Source organism: Aedes albopictus, chromosome 1 (assembly GCF_035046485.1).
Source record: "Aedes albopictus strain Foshan chromosome 1, AalbF5, whole genome shotgun sequence".
Classification (NCBI taxonomy): domain Eukaryota; kingdom Metazoa; phylum Arthropoda; class Insecta; order Diptera; family Culicidae; genus Aedes; species Aedes albopictus.
The window spans coordinates 69,371,256-69,384,290 of NC_085136.1; the positions used below are offsets into that span (position 1 = coordinate 69,371,256).

Below are 13,035 nucleotides of genomic sequence, written 5' to 3' on the forward strand. Positions count from 1 at the left end.
AATTATATCCCTTGCATTTCCAACACATTTATTACGTAGTTGTCTACTTTACAACTTCGCGTAGGTCAAAATTCTTGAATCCTGGTCATAGTAGAAGCTGTCTTCTAACAGTCTGCGATAAGTTTGCGCAACCTTTTTTCATAAACGTGTATTTTAACATTAGCTAATTCTATACTCAGTCACAACTTTTTAGTTACAAAGCATCAATCGGAAATCTTAATATATATTGCGATATTTTATATACTGGTATATGAATATTTTGTTGGAAGCAGATTCTATGCGCTTGAAGTAGACTGCGTATTTGTGAAAGTACATAATGAGCCCACTCTCTTTTTTGACACTTCATACAACATTTGTTGTATTTTAACATCCAACACTTGCTTTTTCTATAACGAGGAACCTACAATATGGCAGTCCTGCACACCGCCCATTTTAATTGATGAAACTTGGCAGCTCGACTTCAGTTTTTTAGATTTTTATCGGTATGATTAAAGTTTGTTTTTACAAAAAAAAATAACTGTAATGTTTTTATGATATCTGATTTGAGTTAGGTACAGTCAAAGCATCTTTGAAAAATCATAACTACTCAAATCTAATCTTATACATACGCAGCCAGTACGCGGAATCACCCTGGAAAGCAATCGTGTTACTTTTCTTGTCAATATTGATGATTGCAGCATATCAGGACACATACATCAAAGCGGCCAGGTCTATTGCGTTGTATTTACGCGCAAAGTGTTCTTCGAAATACTTGGAGTACAGAATATTTTCTTTCGGCAAGTACTTCTCGAATTTACAGGGGAGGAAGGATGCGTATACCAAACGATCTAGATTACATGTTGATGAATATGTTTTAAATATATAAGAATGTGTATAATAGAGCTATGAATAAAAAATGTGTAATATTGGAAAAATCTCCCCTAGTGTTGGGTTGTTTTTATAGATCTAAATAATGTCGAACCTCCTATTCTGTATGATCGGTGTTATTCACATGGGGTTGTCGCAGATTTTTTTTCTGCTTTCCCCTATTGTTTCTACAAGGGTGAAGTTACTCATTTCGCACACTTTCTTCCTAATGTCTCGTTTATTTAATTTATATTTTCAAATTTATATTTAATAAACCACCCACTGACGATCACTTTTTTAAAAAAAAAGCAATCAAACCAAAACTCCTTTGCCTTTTTCGAAATATACACGACAAAACGAAACGCGAGGCACAGCTCTTTCAAAACGGGGGATCTCAGCCCGGAAAGTGGAGAAAGAAAACCTTGTGGTCACTTATTACCGTCAAATGGTATCTTTTCGGGTTAGAAAATACGCACATCTTCTTACCGGAATCTGCGACGGATGACGATAATTTTGGAACTTGTCGGAACGAACTTCGCGAGTTATTTATTTGGACATTTTTCTAAATGTACGAAACCAAACTTTACTTGCAGCGTAGAAACCCCGGCTCAAGCATGTACGTGTTAAAAAAGCAAAACTCACTGAATCACTATACATTTCAAATATAAGTTTCGAAACGTTCGGCCGAATCAAAAAGTAAAAGTGCGATTATGAACAATCGTAACTATTTTAAGAGAAAATCAATACATTTTCGATATGCATGATCCTAAAATTGGCGAAGAAGGGAAAACTTTATTCAAAACATACTAAAGCAAAGCTTGTCAATTTAAACCTATTATTTTTCTGCGTTTGTATTGTCACTCTATCACAATTGTATGTCAGACAATTTGTTGTGTTATTCGTGTAACGATCTATGATGTTATTTGGTTGAAAATTTCAAAGCAATAAAAATAAAAATTTTGAATATTTGATGCATACTAAAATAAATTTCTACCTATACAAAACAAGAAAATCATTCTCTAGAAACTATATACCGGGAAACAAATCCATACTCATGTTCTTTCGTCTCCTCTTTACGCTATCCAGAGAGCTAAACGCGAGAGAGCGCACGAGCCTACGGATCAGGGTTGCCATTATGCCAGATTTATCTGGCACCGCCAGATTTTCAGGTGGCAAAAAGACAAAAAGAGAAACCATCAATTTTGCCAGATTTTTTATTACAAGCCAGATTATTAATCAACAAAATTCCTCCATGATGTTTTGAAAATATTTCTTATTGACCTAGCATTTTTAGACAACTCAAAAGTCTGCGTCTTTTATCTGAATCTGTTTGTTGGCAACTCGTTAACTTTCTTACACATTCAAATCGATTGCCATTACTCGTTTTTTTTCCAATGAATAGGATTTAGTTACATGTACATTTTGCACATTGAACACAATACTAACATTGAAGATAATTTTGATAAACTACTGTAAATGTTTTTTGTCATACTATATATGGAAATAGCTGATCCCGGCAAACTTTGTCTTGCCTACTGCGTTTTTTGACGTTTCAAGTCCCAAGCCAAGTCCAAGTCCCTGTTCAAAATGTATGAAAACCCGATTTTCAAAAAGTCTCAATTTTTGCATGTTTTTTGTCTCATAAACCTTCCTTGGGTGAAAACAAACAGAACAAAACTCAGACGACCCGAATCGGACCATCCGTTCGCAAGTTGTGCGCGGTCCCACGTATACCACTGCATTTTTATATATAGATTGTTTTAAAGACTTTCCAATCTAATAAAACAAATACTATTGAAAAACGACACTTTTTTAGTAGTAAAATTATAAATTCAGTAAAAATTTGATCAATGTTGAGGATTTTCAAATCTATGTATAGTGCCAGATTTTGCCAGATTTTTAATTACGGACTTGCCAGATAAGTTCTAAAATATAGTGGCAACCCTGCTACGGATAGAGACCGTACTTTGCGTGTCTCTATATTCTAAGCCCTGCTACGAACCGTACGTAAACTTTTCGCTATCGAGCCCTACTTAGCAGCGACCGGTGCGGTTCGTTTCTTTGTTCGGGGCTCTACTTACCGTTAAAACGCTTGATTGAGCCCATGAGTGGGCTTGGTCTAAGGGTCTCAGGGGCGTTTTACGAGATTTAGGTGATTTCAGGGGCGCCCCTTTGATCCAACGGAAATTCCTTCAGATCCCTTCTGAAATTCTTTGAAAAGCATTGATACGCTTCTGAAACATTCCTGATTGCGTTTCCTTTGGCGAGAGAGGCGGTCTTCTTGTTCGCCGCATTAGTAGCTCACAGAGCTAGTATTTCGTATAAAATTTCAAATTCTTCTTGGGTATCCTGATTCTGGTTTCGCCCAAAATGGCTTGAAAGTGGGCTGTTAGATGGACGCTACATTTCATGAGTCTGTTTTGCATCTAAACGCTACAAATGTTTTGGTAGGTAGTGTTCCAACAAGTGAACAAGTAACATATAGCCCAATAACGTTAACAATTCCAGCCATTCCTTAGAAAACTGATATGGTGGATCTCCGAATTCCGTGATATTTGATGAATTTGTATTCGATATTATCGAATTTCTATGGAATAGCTGCATTATAACACCTTACATTTTCCTAGCAAACTTCAGCTAAAGGCAAAATATAACACATCTCAGGCGAATTGTTGAGCTCTTTCCATAGCATAAGCATTGTTGAGCTCTTTCCATACTATTATTTATAATTAGGCGCCATCCACAAATTATGTAACGGTCTGGGAGGAGGGGTGAGTATGGCCGAGCGTTACGGTTCACACATTTTTTTTCGAGTTTTCATACTAAAAAGCGTTACGAAGGAAGGGTTGAAAAATGCCGATTTTAGCGGTACGTAATAAATAAATGCTGCCTTATGCAGTCATTTTTACTTCGGTGTCTAGAGTATGTAGTACTGCAGAGTGACTCTGTGACATTTCCCCGAATTCCAATAGCTTTTGAATAGTATCATACGTCGTCAACGAACAAATAAATGAAAAAGCAAGACATAACTTTTAAAGGATTAGAATGGCAATGAATTAACTACATCGGTTGTTTTCCTACTCTCCGCATCGACCAATGTGGCGCTAGCATCTATGCGTGAAAAGTCGCTAAAAGTAAATCGCAAAAATATTGTATGGCGAATAGCATCTAAAGGCAAATTTATCGAAGTGGAATACATTATTCGAAAAAAATATTTGGTAGTGGTTGTGCACAATGGTGACTACTATTAAGCCTACCAAATATTTCTAGATTGAGTTTAAATAAGGGCGAAAGTAACATGAGAGAGTTCTCTTCATCGACTCTCTCTTCTGCAAATTAAAGTGACAAAATGAAAATTCAATCGAACTTTTTTACACTTAGACGCTAGATTGCATCGCAATCTAGCGATTTATGACCAAAAAGTGCAACCATACTTGCATCTTGTCACTTTAATTTGAAGAAGAGAGAGTCGATGAAGAGAACTCTCTCATGTTACTTTCGCCCTTATTTAAACTCAATCTAGATTTTTTCAGTAAAAGCTATCTATTTCAAGTAATTCAAGTTTAGATGCTTTTCACCATACAAAATAAAATTGATTTACTCCTGCTGATCAACTGTGGGTGTGCGCCAAGCGGGTAGTCCATTCATTAAGGCATTTTTTGATAATTTTGTACACCTGTTTCAATGTCTTGCTTTCAAAAAAAAATATTTGAAGAATTAGGCATATACACAGAATTCAAAATTTCTCGCAGAATTGTAATTGTAAAAAGTACAACAGTACCAAAAAACCTTTCTCTACACGTACAGCGCGACCGCGGTGCAGTGTCGGTTGCTTGATAGCGCGCGTCCTGAAAGGTTGAAGAAATTGCAGTTTTGATGGAAACTATACAAATCAAAGGTCCCAGACTTGACATTTCCTTCTTTGAAGCAATGCCTTCTTGATAGTTCCGGAGAGACGAAGGGTTTGGCGACCATAGGAATGCGTTTTAGTGGGTCGAGAAGAGAGTAGTCCTGGCTTTTACTACTGTTGTAGAAAACGGCCTTAACCCCACACTACCCTAACCTTCCTGTTAGGGTGTTTGTTGAGTAGATTTTCCCCCTATGGATTAGAAGGAAAAAAAGACTTGAGAGTTCCCTACACTGTAAATCTGAGGCGCTACAGGTGAGTTTCAGTGAAAAATATTCAGAGGAACTTCCCGAGCATTTCCAAAGACTTTCAGAGGCGTTTAAGAGGCGTTTCAGTGGCGTTACAGGGTATTCCAGGGTGTATGAAATCACCCCCCTAAGATGTTAAGCTAGACGCACCACAACGACCTAGTACACGTGCGGCGAACCTGTCTGGGTCATATCGACCTCAACATCCTACTAGAGTACTAGATCTTTAATGAGCATGAGCATGAGCATAGATGACCGCACAATTCGTAGTTGCTACTCCGTGATTGACCAGAGCAATCAAAATTGCACAAGGAACCAATGAATAGGGCTTGGGACTAGCTTACTATTCTCAATGTACACAGTTCGAGAGCTCTCAACTTTAATAGGGTCAATAACGGCGCCGGCCACGTCCTTACGGTCATCGAGGATGGGAGGGAATGTTAGTAAGACAAACGTTGTTAAAAAGACCGCGAATCGCTGCATCTCCACGTTTGTCTCAGGAAGGAATTTTTTGTTAGTAGGGTAAGGTACATTGTCAGTCCGGGAGTCACCTATGGTTGGTGATATGATTTGACAATGGATCAATATACACAAACCGCCGTTAACAACCGACCACTTTTCGACGCAAAAACTAGTTAAAATGAAAATTCTATCGCGCGTCTCCACTCCACTAGGGAGCAGAAACCTTTAGTCTATTCCACACAGAAATACACTGAACGCGACTCACTTGTCGGCGCCCGGATTTTTTTCCTCGACCGGCGAGCCCGAATTAACATTTTCCACTCTTTTGTGTTAATGCAAAAAAAATATCAACTCAAAGTGTATGGGAACTAGCGCCGACGGGAAGCGAAAAATTCGGAACCGACTCGAGCCACGACGCGTCCACCGTACACTTCGCCCGCCGTCGGAGCCCCGCAGAGAGAAGAGAAAAAAAAATCGCAAAAATCTAGCAAAGCCTGCGCGCGAAGCTTTGCTGCTGCCGAACTACCGCACACTACTGACTGCTTGGCGTCCCGTCGTCGTCGTCGGAGCCCCGCAAACAAGAAAAAAAATCGCAAAAATCTAGCAAAGCCAGCGCGCGCGAAGCTTTGCTGCTGTCGAACTACCGCACACTACTCCCTACTAGAGTACTAGATCTTTAATACGTTAAAACCCTCGTAACATTTTTTAGTCAAATAGACTAGAAGAGGTTCTTAGAAGTATTATAAAACCTAAATAAAAGGATTTTGTAACGGTTCTCAAAACATCTACAAGACTAATTTGGTTGTCGACATGTTATTTGGCAGGAAATTTAGAGTGTTTTATAAGGTTTAAGGAGTGTTTCATGGGATTTCGGAAGTTTCAGTTTGTAGGAGGGCTCCAGTCAGTTTCTAAGAAGTACAGTATCAAAGCCTCCCGAAACCCTATTGGAACCTCCTGCAATCATATGAAATCTCCTGGAAATCCTTTGTAAATCTCAGGAATCCTCTGTGGCACCGCTTAACCATTTGGAACCGGTGGGGTCAATATGACTCCGGCGATGAAACCGAGCATAACAAACGTATTCGAGGCCAGCGAGGTTGCGGCAGTATGGTGAACATATCCGGCTCCAAAGGGTTAAGCCCCGATCCCACAGGGACCAGAAACACCTAAATGGCACTCCCTTATTATCAACTGTCATTTACCTAAATTTCATAAAATATTGCACCACACATCTTATTGCAATTCAGTAACCGCAATTAAACTTTTTGTAAATCAAATAAGTTGCCGTGTTGTTGAGTTTGTGGTGGTTTTATTAGAGCTTTGTAGAACGCTTCTAGTGGATAATAAAACGTCTACTGAGATCGACGATCGTAAGAAATTTCTTACAAAACATTAATTCTGAACAAACTAATTCTGAAAATTTTACTTGGGGATCCAAAATAGTTTTGGAAAAAAAAAACTACGTAATATGGAAAACTGCGCTGCAATGTGTTATTTTGAATGAAACAAAAAGAAATTTCATCAGGAGTTTTTCTGTCAATTTTATCGAAAATTTCTCTGAGAATTACACCAGAATTTATCCAAATTAGAACAGATGGCTCTTCAGACTTTGCACCATCGGTTTTTGCATAACTTTTTTTTCTTCGTGTTCATCCAAGGATTCCGTCACAGATTTTTTCCAGCGATTTTCTAAAAATTCCATTGTTTAAGAAATTTCTTCAATCCTTCTTCAAGTTGGGTGACTTTGGGTATTAACAGCAGGGTTGTTCTCTTCATCATGGGGGATGTTTGTAGGCCAAATTGCCTGAAACTTGGTCGTATAATCCACCTTGGTTGGTTGAAAATTGACGCCAGTGACAGTGGGGGATTTTTGAGAAGGTTATTTCATAAGCTTTGATCACTGAAATTTTTGGAACGCACATTTTTTCTTTCCTGAGTTAAGGTCAATTTTGTGAAAAATGACCATGTACGCATATATACATATATGGTCATTCTTCCAGTTCATATTTTTTTGGATTTCTGAGAAAATTTGCTTTCATTTTCTAAAAAAACTTTGTTTCTATGACGTTTCGTTCTTGAGTTATGATTTTTTAAAGTAAGTAGTGTCAGGGGAAAACAAAAAAAAATCCATCTGAGTTTTACGGGAAAATAGGCGACCCTGAAAATCTGAGACCCTTCGGCCCAAACCCGTAAGGTAATAAAAAAAAGCTCGTGGTTTGAATTGTAGGGCTGATATACAATCCACAACTTAGGATGTAGTTTTATAAACCAGTTACAACCTTGTTGGTTTTAAAAGAAGAAAGAATATCGGTGGCCCTTTTTAAATTGTTCAAGTAGATTTTCCAAAGATTCTATCAGTAATTTGTTTGTGAATTCCACCAAAAATGTTTTACCAAAATTTTTACTAAAATTTTTCATTTTTTTTATAGGAATTCATCTCAAAATCATTTTTTTATTTACATTTTTTATTCTACAAACCTTTCGTAAGATTCGACAATACTTCTTCTGTATCCAACAAGCGATCTCATAGGGCACTAAACCAAGGATGTCATAAGAAATCTATGAGATTCAGTTTGTACAAAACTAAAAAATATTGTTTTTTTGTGTTTTCTTCCAGCGACAACATCCTGTTGATGATTGCTCGAGGAATTACTGTAGGAACCTTGCATTGGGATTTATTTCCCAAAAATTATACCTTAAACTGCTTTAGAAAAATCGTTGAAATGAACTTCTCTAGACATTTCACAGGAAATTCCTGACATTTCCTAGTCTACGCAAGATTTGATTTTAAGCGTTGTTGTTTTATCCAAGATGCTGAACTTGTCAGCATCTTTTGAAAAATTAAGTATATGTATATTACAGCATTTTTCAGCGTTTCAAAATCATGATTTGACATTTTAAGAGTGACTAACTTATTAAAACTAAAAATTACCATTTTCCCGCTCGCAACCATTTTGATCGTCGCTTCGATTCGAAATCCCTCGCAACTGGACTCCGCACACTAATTTCACACAAACACCTTCACACAAGGGTCAACTTGGCTTCTTCCTGCGAAAAACCACTTTCAGTTTCACTCTTCTGTTCAGCTCCCTTCGGCCAGTTCTGCTTCACCTGTATAGATGATCCAATTAATGAACGGAATCGAAAAACAACGCCTCACAAGAAATCACACAATAATTATCAGAAAACCCAGCCCCAAAAAAATCCCGTCACGGAACGATTCACAACGATTCCACTTGCTGAGGCAGTAAATCACATTAACCCACTGAAATAAAAATGACGAAAACTAAAACTTCAACTTCCAATCACTCTATCACTATTTTCTGTAACACATTCGAGCCGTTTTCAGTTATCTCACACACTCCGTAATCACACCCGGTGTTGCATTATTGGCCCCGAGAAATCTGAACCTTTCACTTTCGGAATTCGGAAGCGTCCCACCCTATAACCGATTTTGCAGCCGCCGACGCCGTTGGTGACCGTTGACCGTTTCGCATTGAGCAACAACCTTTTTTGAATTCACACAGCCAAAAATTCAAAAAGGGTTCCCCTTTCGGGACGACGGACACAGATCTTCTTTCGCTCCGCTTTGGGTACTTTTCGTATTCTACGGACGGCGCGAAGATCACGATCACCCTCAGAGCAGAGAAGAGGGCCCACCGCACACACACGCACAAGAACGGCACCGAGCTTCGGGAAGGGTGCTGCTGCTGCTGCTGCAAGATCACCTCTGAAGAACACTTTAATTCTGGAACAGTAAAAGGCACGACTTGGACTAACCACGAATATGGAAGACTAGGAGGAGGATTATACTGGGAGGCACTGAGCCCGCAACAAGCGCCAAATGTGAACTAACCGCCCCAACGACCAGTTTGACCAGGAGACCTCCTCGGCGAAACGGCGGCGACGATGAGTGTGTGTGCTTGATGACGCGATTCTTGAGGCGATTTTGCGGAGTTAACAGCGTTGATCAGCAGAGAAAGAGCGAGAGAGGATCACCTCAAGTGATCGTTGCCTGACGGTCGCTGCTGCGAGGTTCCCTGGTACGTGCGTGCAAGTAATGCTGTGAGAACAGGGGTTCCCAAACGAGTGTGGGTTTTCAATGGTTTTAGAATGAAGCATGGAATAACAAAACAGGTTGTCAGATCTTCTTCTTCTTCTCCTTCTTCTTCTTCTTCTTCATCAACTTAGTGTTCTTTGAGCACTTCCACAGATATAATTTGAAGGGCTTTTTTGCCTGCTATTGCATGAATTTGTATATTGTGATGCAAGAACAATGATGAACTATGTCCAAGGCGTCGAGAAAAGCTTCCCGACTGGAACGGGGACTGAATCCGCCGTCTCCGGATTGGCGATCTATAGCCTTAACCACTAGGCTAACTGGAGACCCCAAGGTTGTCAGATAAATCAAGTGTAATATTGAAAACTACCTAACTCATGTATTCGTTAATTTTAGATAATAGCTATATATTTTCGGGACCCATCTAACCGATGCGGTAAGCGCACGAATATTCAGCATGGCTATGCTGTGGGTTCAATTCTCGGGCGGTCCAGCACATGCAAAATGGTCATTGGCATAGGAAGCTCTCAGTTAATAACTGTGGAAGTGATCTAGAACACTGAAGTTGAGAAGTAACCTTTGTTCCAGTTGAGACGTTACGCCAAAAAAATAAGATATTTTAGGGCCCATATAGCCGAAACGGTAAACACGATTCCCGCCCAAATTCTCATCCAAATAGCGTACATAGCAATAATATACTACAGCACATTTTCCAGCCAACAATATATTATATTGTTATCGTATAGTAATCGTATAGTAAGGTACAACTTTAAATTCCATTGCATATAAAGTTTAAACAATATCAAAACGATCGAACTTATTCATTTTATTGTAAAATGTTCATTTACGATACACCGTAAGGTGCATTCTAGCATTGGGTAAATCTGGCTGAGGCATCGATTTTTGTAAATCGATTCGAATCGGATCAGCAGAATCGATTCACCAATTTAATCGAATGCTTTGAATCGATGTTTTCACTTCGATTCGATATTATAAAATATTACAAAACTATGAAATGATTCGTTTACTGCATGTAGGTCAAGTTCATGGTATGTTTTATTTGTCTTAATACATTTTCAATATTAAAATTTAAGATTGCACATCGAACATTTCGAGACTCTGATTCGAAAATGGAAATAACGTTGAGACAGTACATTCTAAAAAAAAAGAACTTTTATATTTTTGAATCAAAAGAAAAATTCTGAGATCCTGAGATTCCCCAGAATTCTGAGAAGTATTCCAATATAGTACTGAGATGAATTCCTGCAGACTGCTGAGAGAAATTCCCCCTGGATCTTTAAGGTACTCTTCCAGAATTCTTAATTTTAGAATTATGAGAGAGATTTCTTCAGATTGCTGAAAATGATTACACCAGAATCCTGAGCGACATTATCTAGAAAAGAAAGCAAGACTCTTTTGGTATTTAGGTAGGAGTTCTCTTTGAATTCTATTAAGTATTTTCCTGAGAGAGATTGCTCCATATCAGTGAGACAGATTGTCTCAAGGCCCCGAGAAGAATTCTCCCAGAATCCTGTGATAGATTGGCTTAGAATCCTAAGAGAAGCTTTCCCTTGGGATTCTCCCAAAATTTTCCAGAATCCTAAGAAAGATTATCTCAGAATCCTGGGAGGAATTCCAAGAATGGTTCTTCCACTTTTTTTGAAATAAATTCATCTAGAATACTGAGAGATTCCCACAAAAAAAAAAGATTTTCGAAATTCTAAGATGAATTCCCCAAGAAACTTAAAAGTAGCTGAGAAGGATTCTCAGGTATTCTGAGGGTATTTCCAGATAAAACAGAAAAAAATACCTCAGATTCCTGAAAGAAATTCTTTCAGAATCATTGAAAGGACTCCCTACATACATACATTTATTTGTTCAACATCATTAAGATAAGACATAATCAACAATAGTACGCCACAATACTCGGTTTGTGGCTGCCGCTCTCCATCCTCGGTCGCGCCCAATGCTCGCCAAGTCACGCTCCACCTGGTCCGCCCATCGTGCTCTCTGCGCTCCACGCCTTCTTGTGCCAACCGGATCCGTTGCAAACACCAGCTTTGCAGGGTTGTTGTCCGGCATTCTTGCAACATGCCCTGCCCAACGTATCCTTCCGGCTTTGGCCACCTTCTGGATGCTGGGTTCGCCGTAAAGTGCAGCGAGCTCGTGGTTCATCCTTCTCCGCCACACACCGTTCTCCTGCACACCGCCGAAGATCGTTCTTAGCACGCGTCGCTCGAAAACTCCGAGTGCTTGTAGGTCCTCCTCGAGCATGGTCCATGTCTCGTGCCCGTAGAGGATCACCGGTCTTATTAGCGTTTTGTACATGGTGCATTTGGTGCGTGGGTGAATCTTTTTCGACCGCAGTTTCTTCTGGAGCCCGTAGTAGGCCCGACTTCCGCTGATGATGCGCCTCCGAATTTCTCGGCTCACGTTGTTGTCAGCCGTCAGTAAGGATCCGAGGTAGACGAATTCCTCCACCACCTCGAAAGTATCCCCGTCTATCGTAACATTACTACCCAGACGGATCCGGTCGTTTTCGGTTCCGCCTACCAGCATGTACTTTGTTTTTGAGGCATTCACCACCAGTCCGACCTTTGCTGCTTCGCGTTTCAGGCGGGTGTACAGTTCTGCCACCGTTCCAAATGTTCTAGCGATAATGTCCATGTCGTCCGCAAAGCACACAAATTGACCGGATTTGGTGAAAATCGTTCCCCGGCTGTTGAGCCCGGCTCGTCGCATCACACCTTCCAGCGCGATGTTGAAGAGTAGACATGAGAGTCCGTCACCTTGTCGCAGTCCCCGGCGAGATACGAATGAACTGGATAGTTCACCCGAAACCCTTACGCAGTTTTGCACACCGTCCATCGTTGCTTTAATCAGTCTAGTCAGCTTCCCAGGAAAGCCGTTTTCGTCCATGATTCTCCATAGCTCTGCGCGGTCGATACTATCGTATGCCGCTTTGAAGTCGATGAACAGGTGGTGCGTTGGGACCTGGTATTCACGGCATTTCTGGAGGATTTGCCGTACGGTAAAGATCTGGTCCGTTGTCGACCGGCCGTCGATGAAGCCGGCTTGATAACTTCCCTTGACTCCTGAAAAGGATTGTCCCAGAACTCTGAGAGTGATTCCTCTAGAATACTTTAAATTATTGCACCAGAATCTCAAGATAATCTTCCCATAATCATGACAAGGATTTTCCCTGATTACTAAGAGGAATTCTCCCAGAATCCTGAAAGGGATTTCTGGGAGCAGCTGCTCCAGCATACAGAAAGCAGAATTCTACTGGGTTTCTCGTAGAATGCTGAGAAGGATTTTTTCCGAACCCTAAGAGGAATCACAAAATCTATGTGAGGGATTCTTCAAAATCCAAATTTCTCTAGAAAATTCTGCCCACAATCTCGTGAGAGATTATTTAATAACTAATAATTCTGAAAGAAAGCGCCCACGAATCTTGAAAAATATAGCCCCAGAGTCCCAAGGATTTCTCCAGAACCTTGAGACAAGTTCCC

The 13,035-nt window shown here is 39.9% G+C and overlaps 1 protein-coding gene across 2 annotated transcripts in view; it reads right to left on the reverse strand.

The window, feature by feature from the left end:
* LOC109404691 (moesin/ezrin/radixin homolog 1) overlaps positions 1–8,562 on the reverse strand; it is a 96,222-nt gene extending 87,660 nt beyond the window's left edge. Inside the window, exon 1 of one of the 2 annotated variants that reach the window (XM_062844798.1) lies at positions 8,396–8,562. In XM_062844798.1, the coding sequence (XP_062700782.1) occupies positions 8,396–8,416 (21 nt within the window). In that variant the 5' untranslated portion in view covers positions 8,417–8,562. The remainder of the gene's footprint in view (positions 1–8,395) is intronic. The other variant, XM_062844799.1, reaches the window with a different exon arrangement.
* Positions 8,563–13,035: the final 4,473 nt, after the last annotated feature.